Below are 24,248 nucleotides of genomic sequence, written 5' to 3' on the forward strand. Positions count from 1 at the left end.
CTGACTCCGTGAAATGGCGAAACAAAAGTCCTCACGCTCATTCCAAGCAAAACAAAAGGGCACAGTTTTTCTTGATGAACACTATTTTATATTTTGCTGTGTGAACAGGTTAAAATGAGCAGCAGGCCTTATTGCTGTAGCTTTTCCTGAGACTTAAAGGAAGAAAAACATCCTTTTTTTCTCAAGCATAAGATTATACATGAAATTCCTGCTATAATTTATCACCTATTATAACATTTCTACCTTCTCGGAAACGCTAGTATCATAACATTAAACACATTTTTGCAGAGCATCAGACTTCATCAAATACCTCAAAGTCACTGTTTTAAGCTGCAAACCAGCCTTGATGGTCTTCAACTGATATTTGTCATTTCTTGAGGGCAGATTCATGAATCGTTTGCCTGTGCTGATAAAATTGTAGTATCTTATTAAAATCTTGCCCCGCTCAGCTTTAAAACCACCACAGCAGTTGTGTTGATTTTTGTGCTCCTTGCTTACATTTTCAGCGTGTGTCTCTCTGCTCTCCGCAGACATGCAGAGGCGTTGGAAGTGGCACAGTCTCTCTCTGAGGGTGTCTGCTCCAATCCGAGGATTACCTCAGTGGTAATACAGGACAGAACATTAGTATTGAGTCACGGCAAACACTATGACTGAAATCTATTTTAATCATCACAACTCATCGACACGTGGGCTCCTCCGGAACAGTCCCGATAGGATTTTAGACTCATGCCATTCGATGAGATCTGACGTGTTAAGATGCGGGGTATGTGCAGATGTGAAATCAGATGAGGATGATGATGTTGCAAGGGGCAACCATGTGCTGAACTGCAGTGATATGAGCCAGGGGATTATGGGTGTGGTAACTGCAGTGCAGGCAATACAAGAATGCACATCTGGAGATGATTTAAAGCGAAGAGAACTCATGTTGGATAAATCAATGGACAGAAGGATCTATAGGTGGACGAACAGAGGATGCATGAGCAAATGGACGGATGACTGGTGCATTGCAGAGGCAGAGCAAACCATTTTTCTTAGCCCGTCCAAAGAGCACAGTGATAGAAATTGGACCTGACCATGCCAGAGGCTGGAGATGAGACACAACCCCACACACAAACACACACGAAGGAACATCACTGAACCTCAGAAGGACAGTTTTTGACACTAGCAAAGTTAGAGGGCCCGTAATGCACAAACACTCCAGACAACCTCGGGGGCCTCAAGTACAGTCGACTGAAGCAGCCAGAGTGGCACGGATTTGAAAAAAAAAAAAAATGCTAGAAGCTCTCCTTTAATCTGCTAGTTATTTTCTTGATTATCTGCTCTGTACTTCCCAAATAAAGTCTTCGGATTTATTGCCTTTTTTCTCCATCAAATCATTCTGTTTGTTATAAATGAACACCAGGAAAAGCAGCAAATCTTCACATTAGAAGAGCAGTTTTTCAAAGGAATGATTGAAGCAAGTAATGTTTGATGAGCAAATGATCTCAATTTACTTTTTACAAACAACTCTGTAAATCTTAAGGCCCGCTGAAAGACTTTGTGTGTTTGTATGTAGATGTGTGTTTGCAGAGATTATCTAGCCGTCCATTTTCTCCCACTTAAACAGTGCCAGCAAGAATGCAAGCTGTTATCAAGGATGCCATGCAAAATATTAGTTTTTTTAGATTATTATGTATTGTATAATGGATTTTTTTTTTTTAATTACAGTGGAACTGTAACGAAAACCACTGATTTAACCTTAGGATGCTGGATGCTGGCGTGATGTAAGATTTGGCACTGCTCCATGACTCCAGATTATTGATAAGTGTTTTCTCAGTGGGTCTTTCTAATTAAATGTGGACGTTTCTGACATACAGCAATTGTTTTCCTTTTTTGGCTGCAGTCCCTGCCGGGAAAATGTTTTCAGGATAAGAGATTAAGTGCTGATGCATCTTGTCTCCGTTCTTGTTGCTAAGCACTAGCCGAGCAGCAGCTGTAGCTCACATGCTAATCAAACCTGGCAGCTGAGAGCACTTTTGCATTTGCATTTTATGCAGATTGGGTTTGTAGGTGTTACTGTAGACCTGCCAATCGAATACTGCACACATACAGTTATTTCACCTTCATAGTGTCTCTTATCCACAGACACACACACACGCACTCACAGACAGACACACAAACACACACACACACAGTCTGGCTGCCTTCTAGCTGAAGCTGCCATTGCAACAGAACCAGTTGCTTTGACAAAGGACACAAGTTCCCCTGGGTGTCAGTAGGACTGAAGCCTTGATGCCCTGAATATACTGGAAGTGTCACTGTTAGCGTGTGGGTGCACGTCTGAGTGTCTCCATACTGTATGCAAAGGGCCTGTGTGTGTGTGTGTGTGTGTGTGTGTGTGTACTCTTCTGCATTTACCAGAGCCAGCAGAAGGTGTACTGGGAAATACCTCAAACATGTGCACAGTTTATATGAAGTATTAAATGTTTATGGGAAGTGTTTCTCGGGGATCACAAATCCATGCAAGCACATTTAGATCAGAGCGCCTGGCAGATTTGAGGATTTTGATCAAAATCTATACAACCAAAGCAGCAGAAGGAAATCCTGGTTTGAGGTATTAAACATAGATTAGACCAGATTAGGGGATGTTTGATAGTCGGACAGATATGAACAGTTTAGTGTCAGGCAAGATGAAGATGACTCACTTGGGTGAATTAGTATGGCTTAATGAAGCTGGAGTGGCGCTGAAACTCTACTTCCAGTATGAAGGTCACGATAATAATGGGCTTAAACTCTTTGCACATTTTTTTGAGTTGAATGGAGCAAAAGCCTGCGAGCCAGCTCAGGCAGCTACACCACATCATACATGCTTCTCTCCTCATACAAAACACACCCTCCCATTTTGAAGTCTGTTTAAACTGCAAAATGTCTCATTCATCTCTCCCTCTGGGATGTCATCACTGCTGCTTTGCATTGGTACCTGCTGTTTCGACCCCCAACATAAACCTGTAGTGAGTTTGGTCCACAATGCCACCATTGTTTGCTTCTGTACACCACCACAGTGGATTGTTTGAAGTGTAGACTTTTAGCCTTAATTTAAGGGGTTTAAGAAAACTATTGCATTAACTCAAACTTAAGGAGAAGGGACAGAATCGACTCAGCAAAGACTAGAGCTTTGGAACGGATAAAGACCTCCATCGTTGCCATTCATACTAAACCAAGTAAATGAGTAACAGATAAACAATTACATGAAAGAATAGTCATTAAAAATATAGCTCTTTTTAAACAAAGGGTCTACAGTTTTAAAAAAGGCATTTTCTGTGAATTAACAAAATCTTTTATAATTACAATAATTTACTACAGTGGCATTTCCTTATCATGAATAAAAACAGAAATGTTCTGTTGATGTTGCACTTCTCAGGGATTAAATGCATAGTTAAAAAACTTTACACTGCCAGAAAAAGGAGTTTCACTGGTCCACCTGTATGTAGCCCACAATGTAAAATGAGTTTGACATCCTTGCATTTACTCTTTAGGAATTACAGCCATAGTTATACACAGTCCACCGTAGTTACCCCAAAGTTGAGAGCCAGTTGAGATCATTAGCCTAATTATTCCATGACAAACTTGCATTTGGTAGCTGTTCTGTATTTTCAATATGAGGTCCAAGTGAGGGAGGCCATCATTAGGCTGAAAATCTGAAAGTAAAAGACAACAAAAACTTTATGTGTTCCCAAAGCAACAGGCTGGTTCCTTTTTAAAAAGGAGTGCGCCAGCACACCAAAAGGACTAAAAGACCATAGAAGAAAACTAAAGCAGATGATGACAGAATTATTTACACAGTTAATAAATACAACTTCACAACAGCTAACCAAGTCAAGAACACTGTGGAGCAGGCAGGAGTATCATTGTCGAGGCTTACAATAAAGAGACGCCTTCTTGAATGGAAACACAGTGGAGTGCAAACCACTGGTTGCACTCAAGAACAAGAAGGTCAGTTTAGATTTTGAAAGCCTGCATAGTTATAATCATTAATAAAGTAATAAATTATTTGGACATATTAAAAAATAAGATGAACTTGTAGCAGAATGATGGGAAGAAAACGTTTGGAGAAGAAGAGAAACGACTCAAGGTATGAAGAATATCATTTTTCCCAGTTTGATCCTAGGCGAAGAGACAAATCTCTTCAGGGTTGCATCAGAAACAGCATCTGGTATATAAAAATCTGCCAGATCAACCGTGCAGAGCTACCCACTGTGGCGACTATCCTGACCATGTTGTTTCTTTGAGAAAAAGTGTACGTTACAAGCTGCAAGTTTCACTTCTTCAGTACATATTTCTGTATCAAATTTATTTATACATCTACATAAAAACAGCGCCTCTACACAGCAAAATGGGAATCATATCAGTCAAATAAAAATATTAATAGTTAACAGTATGATCGTCGATACTAATGTTGGCTTTCTCTTGAATATAGTGGAACTGCTGTAAATGGCACTTATGAGCTCTTTTCATAGGTTGTTTCATGTAGGAAATTCTTTCTACATCTACACCATCTACAACAGGCAATCAACAAAAGTGCACAGTTAACCGATATTAAAGCTCAGCACAAGGGGGTGACATTAATGTTTGCATGAGGTAGCTGTAGCTGAGATCGGGCCAGATGAGCTGTCTGGTACTCATGCCTGTATGAAATTATAACTGGCTCCTCTATGTGTGGATAAAATGCTGCTATGGAGATAAAAGCCTCATTTATTTATATTTCTGACAACATAAAGTTCTGGGCAGTGTCTACCTCAGGTTTCCAGCCCCTCCATTGATTTCTTTTACTCTTGCAGTTCATGTTGAAGCAGCGTGGTGAATCGTGCAGGACGGACACGCAGACAATTGCTGCCCACTAAAACTGACATTCCTCATGGCTGCAGCACCATATGCGGAGCTGCTCATTTAGTCCACGCATGACTGGCTTTCATCATTAGCAAAGGATAGAGGAAAAATAAATAAATTAGGCCTTGTAATTTCAAGCGTTTCTGTTCGCCCTCCAGTAAAGATCCAGCAGTTTTTTTTTTCCTCGAGTGGGCGGTTTCTGATTTGTGCTGGCTGCATAAATGTGTAAAATAGAGGAAAAAATAAGATAAGAAGGCAAATCAAGAAGCCAAAATCAAGTGAGGGCAATCTTTAAATAAGAGCATTAATTTATCTATTAAACCCCAGCAGGGAGGCTTTGTGATGCATAATTCTTGATGTTGTTTCTAATGTGTTATTATTATTTTTATTCACATCTCTGAGGGTTTCTTTTAGGTGGCCCGGACCGCTGAGCTGTGAAGAATGGGAATGAACCCTTCAGCACAGTGCATATCTGACAGAGGGGTATCTTTAATAAGTTATTGTCATGAACTAGTTTTGCATTTAATATGTTAAAAACATACAAACAAATGTTTACACACCATGTTTACCTTGTATTTTATGCTGAACTGAAGCATTTGTGTGATATTTTTAAGCAAATATTGGATAGATTTTAATCCTGAATCCTCTAGATGGCATTGCCTTGGCTTCCAGTAGCACTGTGAGAAATCTTTGAGTCATCTCTGACCAGGATATGTCCTTGTGCATAAAACAAAGAGAGAGGACTGTGTTATTTCATCTGCGCAATATCGCTAAAATTAGGAACATCCTGTCTCGGAGTTATGCTAAAAAACTAGTTCATGCATTTATTACTTGTAGGCTGGATTACTGTTATTTACTATTATCAGGCTGTTTTCAAAAACACCGCAGCAATAGTATTAACAGGGACTAGAATGATACATTCACTGGACACTTCATTAGGTACACATGTTCAACTACTCATTAATGTAAACATCTACTCAGCTAGTCACATGGTAGGGACTGTGCATTTAGGTGTCAATACATCGTCAAGATGACCTGCTGAACTTGAAACTGTGCATCAGAATGGAGAAGAAAGATCATTTAAGGGACTTTAAATGTGGCATGGTTGTTTGTCTGAGTATTTCAGAAACTCCGGGGTTTACAGAGAATGATTCAAAAAACAGAAAAATTCAATGACCGGCAGTTTTCTGTTGATATCAGAGAAGAATGGTCAGACTGCTTTGAGCTGATAGGAAGGCAACAGCCACTCAGACAATAACTTGTGACAACCAAGGTATGCAGAAGAGCATCTCAACAGTGGCAGAAGACCACACTGAGCACTACTCTTGTCAGCTAAGAACAGGAAGCTAAAGCCACAGTTCACCCAGCCTCATCAAAACTGGATTAATATAAGGTTGAAAAAATTTTGCCTGGTCAACATTCAGATGGTAGGGTCACCATTTAGCATAAACAGCTTGAAAGTATAGACTCATCAAATCTATATCAAACTGTATGAAGCTATTGTCTCACAATCTCTGCAGAATATTTCCAGAACCTTGTTGAATCTATACCATGAAGAACTAAGGCAGTTCTGAAGGGCTACAAACCAGTAGTAGCAAGTTGTACCTAATAAAGGGGACCAGCAAGTGTATTTCTTTTATAATAGCTTCATTAAATCCCTTTAAATTGGAAGCTGTTTCCATAGAAGATGGGCTTCCATAGAAGGATTTCAAATAAAATGTTGGATTTTAGATTCAGGAGACAGACACTTTCTCTTCCCGTCAGATTAGGCTTAAAACTTCCTTTTTGATAAAGTATAAGGGCTGAACCATCCCTTTATTATTGCTTTATAGCCATCAGAATGTGCCTTCTCTCTCCCATGGTTTGTTTCTTGTCCTGTCTACCTATGCTCTCTTTTTCTTCCTTCTCTTTTCCCTCACCCTCTTCTGCCAGACATTTCTTTCTGTTAAAAGGGAGTTCTTGCTCCCCACTGTCACCAAGTGCTTGCTCATAGTGGTCATTTAATTATTGGACTTATCTCTCTAACACTGTAGTGTCTTGAGATGAATGTTATTGTGAACCGGAGATATATAAATTAAACTGAATTGAATGAAATAATGAAAAAAATACCTAAAAAGTAACATTAATGCTACCAGTCAAATTCATTTTTAACCAAATTAATTAAACCAATTAAAAATACAAGTGCATGTTGATAAGAAAACAGTCTGTGAGTCTGCGCACATATTTTTTTAAATATAATTATGCGTGCAATGTTGAAACAATGCTAATATTTCACTCTTAAATATAATAGTTGACAGCTGTTGTGGATTAAATTGAAAATCCTCAAATCAGTTCAGATTCTTGACAAACTATCTGTAAAACTAAAGACCTTTCCTTCAGCTTCAGCTCACTTTCCCGTTGAATGATTTTGCTTTGTTTTTTTCAGTATTCTTCAGTCTTCTGCTCTTCTTTCCATTTCCTGCTTGTAAAGTCTCGACAAATCCTCTGGCTAATCCTATTGTGCGATGAGGCTTGGCCTTCATGAACCAGCCTCTCTTCACTGGATTTCTGTGCTGTGCTGAAGGAAAACATGATTTCAAGTTGGTTGACTCATAATCTTGGCACTGCCAAAGGACACATGATTAAGTGCAGGCTGCTAGCGCCCCTTGGTGGACAGAATGGGTACACTGAAACGCTGCAGGAGTAAACAGGAGCGTGCCACTGCTGTGCACCTTCATCTGGATTTAAAGCTCACCCAAAATCTGCCATTAATGACCCATGGGCATTAAAGTCAAAGGAGGGATGTACTCTCATTGCTATTATTCAGATTTAATTATCCCAGCACAAACACACAAAACCTGCCAACGTGATTGAGAGCTGCATGGAAATGTATTCAGGAAGCAAAATAATTAAATTCTTTGGTGCATCTTTAATTTTTAGGCCTGACTGAAAAGAAGCTTCAACAAAATTAGGTCAAATTTAAATATTCAAAGCCAAAAATCGGCTTAAAATGTGTCAAATAAGTTTACCCTGCATTGTGTAACAGTCATCTTTAATCCTTTTACTCTGCATACTCACTTAAGGGCTCTTCCCTTCTGCTTTTTTTCCCCACGCAGCTGAAACATACATTTGCATTTTGCCATAAATAAGGAAGTAAAACTTAATTTTTGCTAGCGAGTCCTACCAGGAGCAGAGATGGAAAAGCAGAGCTCATCATTACGTCTTTAATAAAGCAGCTGTGTTTTTAATAGACTGTGATGATCACGGTTGTTACAGAACCTTTGTCACATCAGCCAACTCCAAAACATCCAAACCCATCATCTTTTATTCAATACAGAGTGGAGGAAGTAGGCCGTCTACCAATCAGAAGGCTGCTGTTTTGATCCCCGGGTTCCTCCAGTCTGGATGTCAGAGTGTCTTCGGGTGAGATACTGAACCCCCAAACTGCCCCTGATGCATCCATCGGAGCGTGAATGTGTGTGACAGAAAGAGTGAATGTGGCTTATGGTAAAAAGGTTTGTAGATGTGTCACTTTTAAAGTAGTTTGTGCAAAAACCCTCAAAGTTGAAGCTCCTGCAGCAGCAGATTTGGGTTCTCTGCGTTTTTTAGTCATGGCTCTCTCCAGAACATCACAACACAGCAATTTGAAGTGGGAAATTACAATAAAATCAGAGCCTGTAATGTTTAAAACGTGCGGATGGAGTATTTCACAGAACCTTCCATTATCCCCACTGCAGCTGAGAGCCAGTTCCAGTAAAACTACGAGAAGCTGTAGTAGAAGCAAACAGACAAATTCTCAGTAGGAAACATCGTCATCATTAAAAACGTCACACAAGCATATAAAGTCGCCAGCCACTTTATTAGGTACACCTTGTTACTATCTGGTTGGACCCCCTGTTGCATGCGAATCTGATTCATTATGGAAGAATTACACCCACTGGTCACTTTATTAAGTATACCCTGGTAATACTGGGCTAGGCCCCTTCAGAACTGACTCAATCATTCACGGCACAGATTCAGCAAGGTAATGGAAACATTCCTCAGAGATTTTGACATTTTAGCATCATATAGTTTGATGCAGATGTGCCGTAAGCACATCCCAAGGCAGGATGGATCCATGCATTCATGTTGTTTTCACCAAATTGTGACACTACCATCTGAATGTAGCAGAAGAAATCAAAACTCGTCAGATCAGACAATGTTTTTCCAAACTTCTGTTGTCCAAGGTTGGTGAGCCAACACCTCAGTTTGGTGTTCTTAGCTCACAGGAGTGGCACCTGGTGTGGTCTTCTGCTGTTCTTGAAATGCTCTTCTGACAAGTGGTTATTTTAGATACTGAGGCCTTCCTGACACTTTAAAGCAGTTTTGTATTCTCCTCTGACCTCTTACATCAAAAAGACATCTTCTCCCAGAGAGAGACAAAAGTGCCAGAAAATCCCAGCTGATCTGGGAATTTCTGAAATATTCAGACCAACAACCATACCACATTCAAAGTTACTTAAATCACCTTTCTTAATCATTCTGATGCTCAGGTCATCTTAATCTATGTACCTAAATACCCCAGGTTGTCTACATGGATTGGTTGATTAGATATATACACCAGCTGAACAGGTGCTCCTAAGTGTCCAGTTGGAGTTATGAACAACTGAATAACTGGTACTATGTGCTTCTTTTGTGGGGTGAAATAATCCTTTGTAAAGACATTTTTATCCTAAAATAAATATATATATAAAGCCTTTTTATCTGTGGCTCTTTTTGCTGATTGACCTCAGATATTTTCCTCTTATGTGCTCGTCTTTGTTGCTTCTGTGGGCTCTCTCTCTCCCTCCCTCTCTGTCTTCTCTCGCCTCTTTAGATCAAAAATCTCTCCAGCAGATGATTCAGTGTTTGCAGGGGGATCCCAGGGCGTTCCCATACCAGATGGGATATTTAAACCCTGCAGCATGCTTTTGATCTTCCCCACTTTTGTCTTCCTCCCAGTGGCTCAAAATAACCACCACAGGGAGGCGTCCTGGAGGCGTTGTAAGCAGATGTCTGAATCACCTCACCTGGCTCCTGTCAACAAAGCAAAACACTGGTTGTGTGTCAGGATAATTAGTTTAAGTTACTTTAAGACATAAAACATCTATGACTAAACTTTCACTCAATCCTCGAAAACTCCCCAAAAATTAAAGTAAAGAGATTTGTAACCCCGCGTCCACACAACATACCAGCTCATTAAGACACGAGGCAAAGCACATATCTGCAATATGACAAAATTGGGAGGTACACTCAAAAAATTATCACCATCTTTTCATGTCTGGCATTACTCTGCACAGCTGGAAGTTTATTTTGCCTAAATTCCAGGCAAAACAGGGTGGTTTACTTTCATATTAACTCTTTAAACATTGAGATGTTTCTTATCGATGTCTCACCGCTGAGAAAGTGACATTAATGCTACCGAATGCCTCTCCATGTGGGTCGTGCAGAAAGAGGTGAAACGGAGGCAAGACAGCACTAAACAACTTATGAACGGCCTCTTGCAAGTGAGCAAGCGCACGTCTTTGCTACGTAACGACTACTTCCACCTACCCATCGCCTTGCTATCTGGCTATGCTCACTGTTTGCTGTATGACAAAAGGGGCATCATGCGTCATGCTCTCTCAACTTTGGTGCCATAAACCCTTAGCCTATCGTTTATTCAGCAGATGCCACCTGGTTAGTTTATCTGTGATATATTCATAGACCTTCTAAGTTTTAGCTTTGCTGTCTAAGTCATGTTCATGGTCATAGTCCTTGTTTCACTTTGTCACTGTGCTCCCTGTTAAGCTTCAGTCTCAGTGTTAGGCATTCCTCTGTTATGTTACTTCCTGTTTTACTTTGATAGTCTTTTGGTCCGTGTGCTTTGTATTTAGATTTCATCCCCAGTCTAATTATGGCTGATTAACTTCATCTGTTTTCCTCAGTTGTGTCTTGTCCTTCTGACTAACCTTCAGTATATATAAAGTTTGCCATAAGTTCCTTGCCATGCTCACAGTTTGCTCTCTGTTGGTCTTTCCTCCCGTGTTTCCAGTTTGAGTTTGTCGGGTTCTGTTACTGGTTGCCTTTGGACTTTCTGCTCTCCCAAATAAAGCTTTGTTTTTGTTCAGTTCTGTTTATGAGTCTGCATCTTGGTCTAAATCTACACTCTTCATGACAACATCAAACTCAACACTACACTTACGTGTTGTCCCCACTGACGTGTCAACTTTGAAGCAGTTTGGATGAACTGCTGGAGACTGACTAAGAAGACACGAGCAGCAAGACTTCTTGAATTATTAGTAGGAAGAAGGGTTTATCTGCAGCTCAGTACATGAATTTCACTTTTCAAACAGGATGTGGCTCATTCCCAATACTGGTGAGCAGTCTGATTCTCATGCTGTTTCCCTGTATAATACACGTGTACTCTCCTTAGTTCACCCTTTCTGAGGTTTTTAAGACATTTGGCTCTGTTTGATCCCAGAAAAGCATGCGCTGCCTTTGATCTCGAATCAATAAATCATGTTGAAAATGTCAACCTGTGTAGTTTTGCAGTGAAGTTTCTCTCGCAGTGCTAAAAATCGAAATCTTCAGCTCAAGATAAATGACGAATGAAGGCTGTCAGAACAGACAGCTGCTGCCCTACAGCGTCTAAACAAGGACTTTATTAAAGAGGTATTTCACTGCTGGGTCCACAAGTATTTAGACCGTGACACAGGTTTCACATCTTTGCCTCGGTTATTTTCCACAGTGGATTTGAACTGAAGCAATCAAGGTGTGGTCAAACAATCTAACAGCTTTAATATGCACACGTTTTCACACATGTAATTATGTGTGATGTAATTATGAATAAGAGCTTTGTTTGCATGTAAGTCTTTTCAAATTCTTGCTGACATTGTTTATATGTAAGTTCGAACTGTTTTTTTTTTTTTTTTTTTTTTTATTGAGTTCCAAATTTCCAGCTGTTTCCAGAGGTTTGCTTCGGATGAAGCTTTTGTCCCAAATTTGTTCAATAGGATTCAAGTCTTTGGTGCATTTTGCAAGTATCTGTCCCAGCAATCGACTCCAAAGCATACTTCACCACAGTGTGAGAACACTTTATGCCTACGATTGTCTCAAAGACCATCCAGCATCATGGAGTGCCTTAATACAAGTTTTTCCTTTTCTAGTAAAGTGCTATACAAATACAGGCCATTTACCATTTATAGCATTTTTATCACTCTGACCTTCAGATCAATCTATCTTTCATATCCCTTAAAGGAGAGGTCAGAGGTCATATCTGATGTGATATTTTAAACCTTTACATGGTACTTTTTATATTTTGACAACAGAGACCACACTTATAACTTAGAAACTATGATTCTTACAAGGCTTTTTGTCGATTTTCCATCAACAAATCATTACGAAGACCTTTGTGGATATAAGCCAAAGTTTTTGAGCTCTCAGGCTCAAATACAGGCAGAATGACCAATGACTTGGTGGAGGTAATAAAGACAAAGCACCAAATTTTGAACCTTCCTGATGTGCTCTGGGAGCCTGAAGCTCATAAATATTCAGTCTATGAAGGCAAAGCTTCAGTAAATACACTAAAGTTAATGTATACAAAAGAAAATTAAAATATCAGCTGAAAATATCGATTGCTTCACTTCGAGTCCAATATGAGTCTGAACAAAGTCAAGACCGTGAAAATATATCGAGCTTTATTCTGACACCATCCAACATCTGGGAAGAACCATTATTGTGATATAAAGGCTTTGGAGAGGGCTGAAAGGCATGCACTCAGTTTACTGAGTAGGTGTTACAGCTTCATAGCTGCCATAACTCAAGCTTCAACGTAGGAAGTCCATATATGTCCATATACTCAGCCCTACATCCCATAGTTAGCTTATTTAAAGGCAGCTTTTTTTCTAGTTACAGTTTTAGGATAACATTGTTATAATGAGATGGCTTTATAGTGTAATTCTATAATCATGCAACACGGAATTACAGTATTTCTATGTAGTTACGTCATTTTTTTCAGTAAATCTTTTAAAGAAAAAACTATTCTGAATTGTACATAAAGTATCTCAAGAGACTTATAATTGAAATAAAGCTCTTAATAACAAACCCCAAGTAGTGGTTAAAATATTAAAGGACAATTCTGTGGCCTGTGAAAAACAGCATATCAATGAGAAACTATATTTGCCTAACTACAGTCGGTACTGTGAGACATAATGGTGCAGTTTCATGGGTTCTGTCTTCCTCTGTGCAAGCTTTAATATGCATTCATGTGTTGAAAAGTATTTCAAGTCATTAAATCCATACTACATTTTAGAAAATCACTAAATGCTTTGTGCTATTTTTGTTCAGTATTGCTTTATAAAAGGGTTAGGGCTGTTTGCACAACGTGTGATTCAAACATTGTGCAGCACACTTGCACGTGTACTTTTATTTTTTCTCATATTTGTTTGTCGAAACTGCTTCTAAAGTCATGAAAATGCTGAAAACCTGGTGCAAGTTATTATTACTCCATCACATTAGTGGCTGTAAGGCAGCTGGCAATAATCAACTCATCATCACTGTTCCCTCTAAGCTGCGTGTGTGCGCAATCGCGCACTGCTGACACGGTCTCCGAGCACAGAAAATCTGCGCTACGCACAAAGAATTCCAACCTGAATTCAAATTAAAATATATACGTAACAATTCATTCTGTGCCGTTTTGCAGTGTGAGTCAGTGAGTGACCGGTGACTGGCGGCTCCAGCCAATGATTCACATTTATACGCAGCTAATCAACATCATTGACAGGTTATGACACCGGTGTTTTAGGTAGCAAAGTGGAAGACACACTAATGACAACGCGTACAACCACTGGAAATGTGAGTAGGGAAGACGGAAAATTTAAGGTAAAGTTTAGGGTCTCAGTCAGATTTGTGCACAACTAGTGTCATTTATTTACAATTTTAATTTGTGGATACTGATCAATAAATACTGTCACTAGTTTATGAGTAGCAGAAATACAAATAATTGTGTCATTATCAGAGATGGGAATAATGGCCGTTACTTTTTTCAGTAACTAGTAATCTGAATAATTACCATTTCAATCATTACAATGCTGTTACTAACAAGAAAATGCGGTGTGGACTCGTTGCTATGTTTCAACGCACAGACGCTTGAACCTATCTTCAGCTTACTGGGAGCTAGGAGGGGGAGACAATCGCACATGTGCTACTGATTAGCTGAGGAAGAATAAAGTAGTCATGGTAAACCAATCACATGACCAAATTAAGATGACATAGCAAAAAGATGTTATGTCAACCCAAGACAACCCCGATTTCCATTTTTGTCTTAAAGTGTGGACTTCAAACTATATACCAGTTTTTAAATTGTGTTGATGGGCCATGTAAAACCAGAGTTGTGATTAAAATAAATATATGCGATGTTTATTCCTGAACACTATCGTTGTTTATATTTACTGCGGGAAGAAACTGTAAAAACTGCGTTTTCTAAGGAAAGCGCTCGAAAGCGTGTGAGCAAAGCCAAAAACCAAAAAAACCTCCCCCCCTTTCCTATTGGTGGAAAAATGTACCATGTTGACAAATCAACAAATGATATGGCAACATGGCATTTGGTTGTTTAGGAAGAAGGGGACGTTGTAGGAGTGACTGCGGCGGGAGATGTGAGAGATTTGTGATGTTAAGCGTGTTTGGAGTCGAAAGGTAGTGTGTTGCGTTGTGTAATTAGTGTGTAGTGTAGTCGATAGTTTTGTGTGTGTAAATAATTTGTGTGGCATCTTATTTGATACAGACTATAGCAAATTGGTACAGTTCAAGTTAGTTTTACTTCCAATAGTGTTAACATACTACACAGGTCATGAACAAGATTTTTTAAATTTTTCATTGTAAGTGGGATAAAGCAGTTAATTAAAAGGATTCTAAAAGAAATGTAAATACTGTAATTAGATTCTTTTAATAAACCATGTAACTTAGATGAATGAGTGCAAACGTCTGCTGTTGCTCACAGTGGTCCAAGGGACTGCTCAGGGAGTTTGTGTGTTTGCTCAGACACATGAAAAATTAGAGGGAACATTGCTCATCATATAAAGAAAAATAACATTATACAACAATATTTGTTGTGTTTTATGTAAAAAAGAAGACAAACAGGCAGAGCTCACAAATTCATTTCCTGTAGAATAGTAAGAGGTTTGGTATCAGTGAGTTTCTTACACCAAAGTGCTTCTAGAAGTAAGTCTTGGTAGTAATACTTGGTAGTACAGCATCTGTATTGGCTAATCACTTGTCATTTATGAGTCATCAGCCAGTGAGCGAGTAAGACACTCAGCTGGAGCTTCACAACTGGACTTCACTAACCAGAAGTGTTGGTCAAGTTACTTGAAAAAGTAATTAATTGCTAATTACTTCTCCAAAAACATAATCCAGTTTCTTTACTGATTACTTCTTTTCAAAAGTAATTAGTTACTTTATTACTTAGTTGCTTGGGTGCTTTTTAAAAACATGATACACAACCTGAATAGGTAATAAACCATTTGAGCTGATAGGAATGCAACAGTAACTCAAATAACCACCTGTTACAATCAAGGTGTGCAGAAAAGCATCTCAACAGTAGCAGCAGACCACAGCAGATGCCACTCCTGTCAGCTAAGAACAGAAAATTGGGGCTACAATTCACACAGGCTGACCAAAGTTAGGCAATAGAAGACTATAACGACATCACCTGTTCTAATACCATCCAGATGATATGGTTAGAATTTGGCATGAACAACATGAAAACATGGATCCATCTTGCCTTGTGATGTGCAGCTGACAAATCTGCATTAAACTGTGTGATGCTACAATCTCAAAATCCTCAGGAATGTTTTCAGCACCTTGTTGAATCTATACCACAAAGAATTAAGGTGGTTCTGAAGACAAAAGAAGGTCTAACTCAGTACTAGCAAGGTGTACCTAATCAAGTGGCCAGTGAGTGTATAGCTTAACCCTTTAAGACCTATCATAGAACCAAGTCCGCCAGAGCTTATATTATATTTTTACATGCTGTAGTGCCATTTTTGGGAGCATTTCAAGTTGATATACATCAATACAACCATTATAGCCCAAATTTTAATAATATGTATGCATTAAGTGCATAGTAATTACATAAATTGCAAAAAAGTGCAATAAACTACCAAAAAATTGAAAATCATTTTTGCTTTTTTAACATATAAAAAGAGAAATTTAAGAGGCTTATCCCTCAAAACTGTAAATACAAAAAAGTTGCACAAAATAGTTTCCCATCACACGAAATTTATTTTGAGTGTCTTTATAGTTTTATTTTTGAAATACACCAATTTTTATATACTGCAGGAAAAACGAAAATAAATATTATAATGCAAATTTGCAAAAAAAAAAGCAGCATATGCATCAAAATAAACTATTTCCAGCAGTGCAATTTGAGTCCTCAGCATCCCAGAAACGATAAAGAAAGTCATAAAGTCAAACATAACTTTTAAAAACACCAGTATAGGCTCGTAAGGCCCTGAAGGTAAAAAAAAAAACTGCATTTCTGCAAAATGACGTTACTTCCGGTTTCGGGCAGGTCATGGCGGACATGCGATAGTTCACGCTGATGGACGTAGGAAGTGTTATGAACAGCTGATCGGATCGGCAAAGCATGTTTCTGGAATATTATGTTTTTGTTGCTGTAAGTGCTTTTTATGCCATTTTTGCAAAGCTATATGTGGAAGGAAACCGTGACATAGATCAAGCTGATGCCATAAGATGTAAGTACAACTCCTCCATTTCATAAGCAAAAAAAATTATTGCGCTAGCTTACATGGTTGCAGTTCTACCCGGATTTAAAAATAGTTACGCAAAACAGAGCGTGTCTGCTCTGACTGGCTTTAAAGGGTTAAGAGAAAAAAATAGTCCTACAAATGATATTTCTTTTCTTATTTTTTTAATATTTTTTTTTAAATAAGTTAACAACTATTTGAAAATTCTGACAGTCCTCAGTGGTTATGTCCATCTTTTACATAAAGGCTATGGCTAAAAGGTAACAAAACGGCAGCTATAGCTCAAATAGAAAACCAGTGAGTATGAGTCACAGACCACTGGGAGGCTGTGACTGGAATTGAGGGTTAAACAGCACCCAGTTTAAAACCAGTCAGAGGCAGATGGGCTCGTGGCTGTACTTGTTGATCTCTGAAGGAATGAATTCAGATCAGTGCTGCGAGGCTTATTACATAAGCAACAGTTGGCACTTCAGAGCGCTCGTCTCTAGCAGCTTGCAGGTTATTCCGCGAACAGAAACGCACCTCTTCGTCCTCTCCCTCCCTCCCTCCCACCCACCTTCCCTCTCTCGCTCTCCTCCCCCCCCCTCCTCATCCTCATCATCCTCCATGCTCTGTGTAGTGACAGGATTTGTGTCGGTGCAGATCGGCTGTGTTTGCGGCTGACGTGAGGAGTTCCCGGCTGAAGCTCCTGCGCACACACACACACGCACACACATATATCTTCTGATCCTCAGAGGTTCCCCGCAATCTGCCAGATTTTAAACCAGCCTGCGGTTCTCCGGATGAGACGGGACCACCTTTTGGGCTCCTGCGTCCTCCTGTGAGAGACGTCGGGAGCCTCGGCATCAGCCCCTCGTCCTCTTATGTATCCATACGAACCCCGAATGAGCGCAGTTTCTCCTCATAAATGACCGAGCTCCGACCTTCCACCTGCTGCGACGAAATCTCCGACATTTAACCAGAAACCGCAAGACACGGAGACTACCTGTTAGCTTCTCCCACCCCCTCCACCTTCTTCTGCTCCTCCGGGCTCCGCTCTGCGCTTTTCCGTGCCCTCGGTGAGAGAGCAGAGGCTGGGATTTAGGCTGCACACCTACTGACCTACTTCGCGCAAGTTGGGAGTCCGACCAGTGCGGTCTGGCAAAACTGTGCCCTCCACACCAGCAGCACCAGCAGCAGCAGAAGATGACGGGTGATGTGGAAACAGTGGTGACCCCGTGGCGAGACCTTCAGTAAATAAGCAGCAGGGGGAGGTGGGGTAAAGGAGGTGAGAAGGTGAGGAAGAGAAGAAAGCGTGCAGAAGGAGCCAGAGGTGGTGGTGGTGGTGTGTGCGTATTTGTGCGTGGAGACACAGGAGGAGGTTATGACCGTGTCTCTTCACCTGGATCTCGGGCTGATGCTGCTGCTCCTGTTGGCCTGCTGGCAGACCCCGGGGATGGTCGGAGGAAGTGAGTGTCCCGTTTTCCTTCTCTGTGTCTCATATTTAATCTAAATATAAGAAACTTTAGGAAGCAGTGACAGGATTGGCACAAACAGCTGGCATAACTCACATAATTATGACATTTTTACGGCATGATGGGACACAGGTGTTTGAACACATGTCTACCACGCTGTTTCTCTCCATTTAAGCTCATTTGAAGCAGCTTTGTCTTTTTTAATCAAGCTGCGTTCAAAACTCCATTGGAAAAACATCGAATTTTTAAAAAGCCCAATGTCCTTGTTATATCTGAGCAAGGACAAGAGCCTCGTTTTGCTTTGGCTCTAGAAATACCTCCGTCTGACTGATAAGAAGTAAGAAGTGGAATGGTGATTTAAATGCAGTGTTAAAAAAACAAAAAACCCTACATATACATATATATATATATATATATATATATACATATATATATATATATATATATATATATATATGTATATGTGCGTGTGTGTGTGTGTGTGTGTGTGTGTTAATCATGATAAAAGAAGAAACAGGAAGAGAATGAGTCCAGTGAGCAGGCACTAGGTCTGCATTTTGCACAAAAAGCTTTTATTTTTCTTTATTTTCATTCTTTTGTATGATCTGAAAGCAATCATGAAAAGGCGATACTGTTCACGTGGTGTTCTGCACAGAAAATGGACAGCTGAAAGCCCACACATCATCATTTTTAAGCTGCAAAAGTTTGCAAAGATGCCAAACACAAATAACAACCATCAGTGTAAATACCATGTGGGACAAAAGAGGGAAAACCTGGATGTTAGCCTGTAAAAACTGGCGATATATGCAGTAATAATAAGCTGTTGGCCCTGAAAGATGATCGATATTTCGTTATCATCTACAGCTTTAAGTACGTGACAGCGGTTCGACTCTACATTGACACACTGCTTTGTGTGTCCACCTGTGTGATTTGAGGTGAGTGGAGCGTATGCTGCGCTCTGTTTACGCCTCAACTAGACTAACAGCTGTTGTAAAAGTGTCCCAACCTTAATTGAATGCCTATCGGGGGATTAGAATTTCAAAGCAATCTCTCTCTCTCTCACTCCTCCTTTGCTCTGTTTAATTAGCTGTTGCAGGAATGCACTTAAATCACCCAGACCACTGGTCACATCCCCCCTCCTCTGCACCTTCCCATGAGGTTTAATCCAAAGTAGCCTTTGGCAAATAGCACCGAATTAACATGCTTTTTTTTGGATGAATACCAAAGAGCAGCTAATCTGCCCTTACAAGGTTCTGTATCGATGTATCCAATGAGCTGCTGTGTCTTTGTATCCCCCCACACGGCCTTTACCTGCTCAGCTCACGTCACAGACGTCATGTCTTTATGGGAGCTCATCAACCACGCTTCGTTTTCCTGCTCTCTGCCACCCATTAATTTTAAATGCAGATTTCCAGTCATGACAAACAGCTGCGGGAGGAAGCCTTTTTTTCCCTCCTTCACCATAAATCACAGACAGCAGCACTTCAGGAAGCGACCGGCGTCTTATTTTAAAAAGATTGATTCATGACTTTGAAGCAGCAGGTGATATTACACCTGGTTATAGCTTTGTGTAAAAATATTTGTTTTATGTTTTATGAGACTGAAAATTGTGCTTTTTCAACAAAAGGCTTTGGCTAGCAGAACAATCTGTGTTCAGTGTGAGTTACATTCTTAACAATGCATTACCCGCACACGGGGGATTATAATAAATGAGTTGCTTTATCCTTTATGATTATGTATGTTCTTGTTTTATAAGTATCTTCCTTTGCATACCTTATATACCCACAAAGTCCATAAAAAGAGGTGGATGTTAGCTTGTCCCAGACTCTGAGCAGGATTATAAGCAATGTTAACTGGCTGAAGAGTCTTCAGTCAAATAAAAAAGATTTTAACACTGAAACATATGGAATTTGTTCACTGGGCGTTAAACTAGGGACCAACCTGAATCAGAAAATTAAAATTCCAACATGTGCAAATCTAAAATCTTTGCTCAACAGGCATGATCAGTCATTTTTGATCCAATTTATGTCTTTGTTTGAAAGTAAAAATGAAAAAATGCATCCCGGGGATTAGCTCTGCCACGACGGCCTCATATTAGCTATTTGCTGATATATGAGTATTAGCCGATAGTAAAAATCTAAAAAGCAAATGATGTTGAATAGTTTCACAAAACACATGTTTGGGAGACCACAAATGACAACCAGCTGCCAACTCGAGCAGTTTCGGGCATAAACATGTAATCAACCACTTTTTGGGTCAGTAAAACGATTATATCATATTAGTGTTACAACATGTAAGTAAGAACTCATAAATAACTACACATATCAAAAAAATTATTAGCTAATGTATCGGATTTTTAACCAAGTATCGGTATTACGCTCAGTATTGGTATAAGGATCAATATCAGTATTAGGTATTGGTATCTGTATCGGTCTTAACTTTTCTATGTATGTTGGGCCCTACAGGGGATTATGTGGAATGAGTTACATTACCCACAGTTAATATTTTGTTGTGGTGGTGCCGTCATGTTGTCATCCTGACCACAGATTGAAGATGGATGTAGTCACTGCTACATCTCCCGACAGTTAGTGAAGTCCTGTTATGAAGGCTCGAACTGAGCGTCTGGCTCTGAAGCCACACACTGCTCAGCTAACGACAAGTCATTTAACATGTGACAAGTCTTCATTTGAGCATGACCATCTCTTTTTGCTTTGTATGATTCTGGTCTGAAATGCTGATTTATCAGCTGCATCTCCTGATTTCAGGAATCTGCTCCCTGGTGTTGCTGCTCTAACACAGAGAGATAAAGGTCTTATTTTAGAGACCTACCGAGTCTGCCTTAGGAGGCTGCAGGTTTCTCAGCTAGGAGACAGTGCATCGTGTGTTTTCATTTTTGCTTATTTTGTTCTTCACATGCGTATTTGTTTTGTTTTTTCACTCACTTTTAACTTTTGCTTTCAGTAGTTAGCATTAGGCACTAAAACCTGACTCGGTTAGGTTTAGGAATATTGGCAAATGATGAGTTGGGAGTGCCAGATCTTTTTGCTCGATGCCACAACCCTGTCTGTCTGGGTGCACGCTCGAAAGGACACCTCATGCATGAACCTGGATGCCCGTGGTTCTGACAAAATAACGATATGCTTGGCCATAGGGGCATATTTGCATCACTGCAATGGATGCTTGACGGCCAGTACTACACAGTGATCTCCTTCTCCTACATGGTTGTATAACCATGCAGAGGAATAGCTTATGTTGATTGTGAGGTCCCAGATTTCAACAAACATTGGAGCTAATTTTCATCTTACGAATTAAGAAGATGCTTCAGCAAAATGTGTTTCTGAAAACCTCTGAGGCAAGAAATACGCATCGCTTAGCCGTCTTTTCATTTTAGCCAATTTTTTGCTTAAGTTGTCAACCTTCAAATAATATCCCACATCTAGAATGACAAACTAAAATTAGAATATGTTACCCCAAGTCTTATTTATTAAGGAAACTGAGAAAACGGTTACAGGTCAAAGAGTGTCTAGTCTAAACTAATTTGGATATTAAGAGTAAATGTGGGTGATGGGCAAGGTCAGTCTACTTACATTTTTTTCAAAAATGAAAATTTAAACACGTGCAGGTTTGTGTCCTTTGTTTAAGCTGCACATGCACATGCTCAGCTGATATTTTGAATAGTTTGGGGTGACATTTTAGTCTTTGTACCAGCAGAGAATTCAGCAGAGGCCACTTTGTTGCTTTATTTGGCATGCACTCAGTGTCTAGTTCTGATTGGCACTACTTCAATATGAGTTTGTTATTGCATCTGTACTCTACAGTGATTACAAGCTAGGATTTCTAACAGAGGAAGGAGAGTATTAGCCACACTTTTTAATATAAGGCAGTCCACTGTGACACCACCAACAGCTCTGACCTTCATTATAAACTTATATTTAAAAGGCCAGTGTGTGTGCTCTGTAAAGGAGTCGCTATATTTGAGCTTTCTTTATCACGTGGCAAAGCTCTTGCCAGCTTACGTGGGATATGGCTAAAAAGTCTAGCCAAGTAACTGGACCTCGCACGACAATATTTTTAGTCCGTATGCTGTCAAAGCCAAGAATAAATTCCCAAGATTTATTTGCAGTTGTGTTTCTCTCTGTTGCATCTCGCCGCTCCCTGATGAAAACCTCGGGAGTGAGACGAAAGCTGTCCTACACGGGTCTTCAGAAAGGAGAACAAAGCAGAAAGATGAGCATAGAGCTTGTAGGGGGATCATAAAAATGCACCAACTGCAGACACAGGAGGTATTTATTTTAAAAGGAGCAGGGTAAAGTGCTGTTTTATTCCAGCAGCGAAGCCTCTCTTTATACTCAGCTCAGCCTCACATAACTGCCTCAGCTCAGTGCTGATTGTCCTTATCTTTCCATGGCAATCTAATGATTTAAATGAAAATTCACACAGAATTACCAAAATTAGACAATGTAACACTAGAAAAATGTTGCTTGGTCTGATGAGTCTCGGTTTCTGCTGCAACAGTCAGATGGTAGGGTCAAAATTTGGTATGAACAAGATTAATACAAGGCAGGATGGATCCATGCTTTCAAGATTCAGGCTGCTAGTGGTGGTGGTGTTATGGTGTGGGGGGTAGTACTAAGACTCGTTGCCAACCATGTCCACTCCTTTACAGTTTACAGTTGCTAGGCCAGCAAACGTAAATTGCCATTCTCATGAAAGGATTCCTAATAGGACATGCAGGGCACACGCCCAGGGGTGAGGAGGACTCGTAGTGTCAGCCGCTAGGGTTCAATTAATCTTTCATAATCACGAAGAAACATAAATGTATGGAAAGCAACAAGCATAGCTCTGCCATGTAGATAGAGAAACAAAATGATCACAAAAACTATCACCTGGTCACATCCAGACATCCAGTGAATGACATTTACACAAATAGTAACAAAAAAGTCACTATTTGAAAATTTCCCCAAAGGTGACAATATAAAAGTTGCACTAAACAGGAAAGTAATGCAAGAATATAATGGAAAGCACAAAATGTGTACAAAGAGGCACAAAAGTAATGGAAAACAACACAAATGCACAGTGTAAATAGAACATTTAAAATAACCACAAAAGCTGAGTGTCTCCAGATTCACTAAACAAATGAAAAAACAACAAAAAAATGAAGTGTCCTTGTAACAAATATATTGAAAAGCAACACAAAAATGACCCTAAATTCATCATAACGAGACACAGAAAGCACAAAAAATATGGAAAAGAAAAACAAAATAATCACAAAAAACGTTAAAAAAAATGCACAAAGCAACAAAACAGATAGTTGTAAAAAAAACCAAAAACAAATGAAAAATCATGCAAAATTATTACAAGAATGGAAAGCATCCTAAAAAATGAGTAGTGGCAAAGAATGACAACAAATAGTGACAAACTGAGGCAAAAATGATGGAAAAATGACACAAAAGGACTGAAAAGATTTGCAAATGGTTCACAGAGAAGGAGAAAATTACGTTGCGGCAACACAAAATTATCACAAGCATAGCAGAGCCTCCGTGGTACACGATGAAGACATCCGAAAACAACAGTCACAGAGTGACCAGAGAGAGTCATGGATGGATGAAAATTGGCACAAAATTACAAAAAATAGTTTGAAAATGAACAGAAAGGAACACATACAATGTTGTGCAAAAGTTTTGAGCCAGCTGTCATTTCTTTATATTTTTGCTTCCAAGGGGCCAGACTTTCTGTCTCTGGACCAGTAGTTCTTAAAACTTTGTGGAGGTTTTCCAGTGTGTTTCTTTTGGCTACTTTTCCACTCATTTTTAACCCAGTCCAGTCCCCCAAGTATTTTGGGGGGCTTATTTTGTTGAGCCACTTAAAATTGATGAATTATGAACACAGAAAAGCGCCATCAGATTTTGATCCACTTTGTAATACCATCTGGTAAGTATCTGATGAACAAAAGCAAGATTTTTCACCATGAGAATGCAGTAAAATAATACCTGGATAGAAAAACACACCGTCAACATTATTGAAGCAGTGTGGGATCATGTTGACAGAGAACAGAACAAAAGGCAGAAACATCCAAAGAAGAGCTTTGACTGTCCTTCAAGAAACCTGGAGAACTATTCCTGAAGACGACTTAAAGACATGACAAGAAAGCTGCCTAAGAGAGTTCAGACTGTGCTGAAGAATA

The 24,248-nt window shown here is 39.6% G+C and overlaps 1 protein-coding gene across 1 annotated transcript in view; it reads left to right on the top strand.

The window, feature by feature from the left end:
• The first annotated feature begins 17,183 nt into the window (after nt 1-17,183).
• The window catches only part of LOC120746155 (fibronectin type III domain-containing protein 5-like), a 59,287-nt gene continuing 52,222 nt past the window's right edge, over nt 17,184-24,248 (top strand). Inside the window, exon 1 of the mRNA XM_040051464.1 lies at nt 17,184-18,058. Within this exon, the coding sequence (XP_039907398.1) occupies nt 17,974-18,058 (85 nt within the window). The 5' untranslated portion in view covers nt 17,184-17,973. The remainder of the gene's footprint in view (nt 18,059-24,248) is intronic.

The sequence above is a fragment of the Simochromis diagramma genome, unplaced genomic scaffold, assembly GCF_900408965.1.
Source record: "Simochromis diagramma unplaced genomic scaffold, fSimDia1.1 OVJJ01000107.1, whole genome shotgun sequence".
In the NCBI taxonomy this organism is placed as follows: domain Eukaryota; kingdom Metazoa; phylum Chordata; class Actinopteri; order Cichliformes; family Cichlidae; genus Simochromis; species Simochromis diagramma.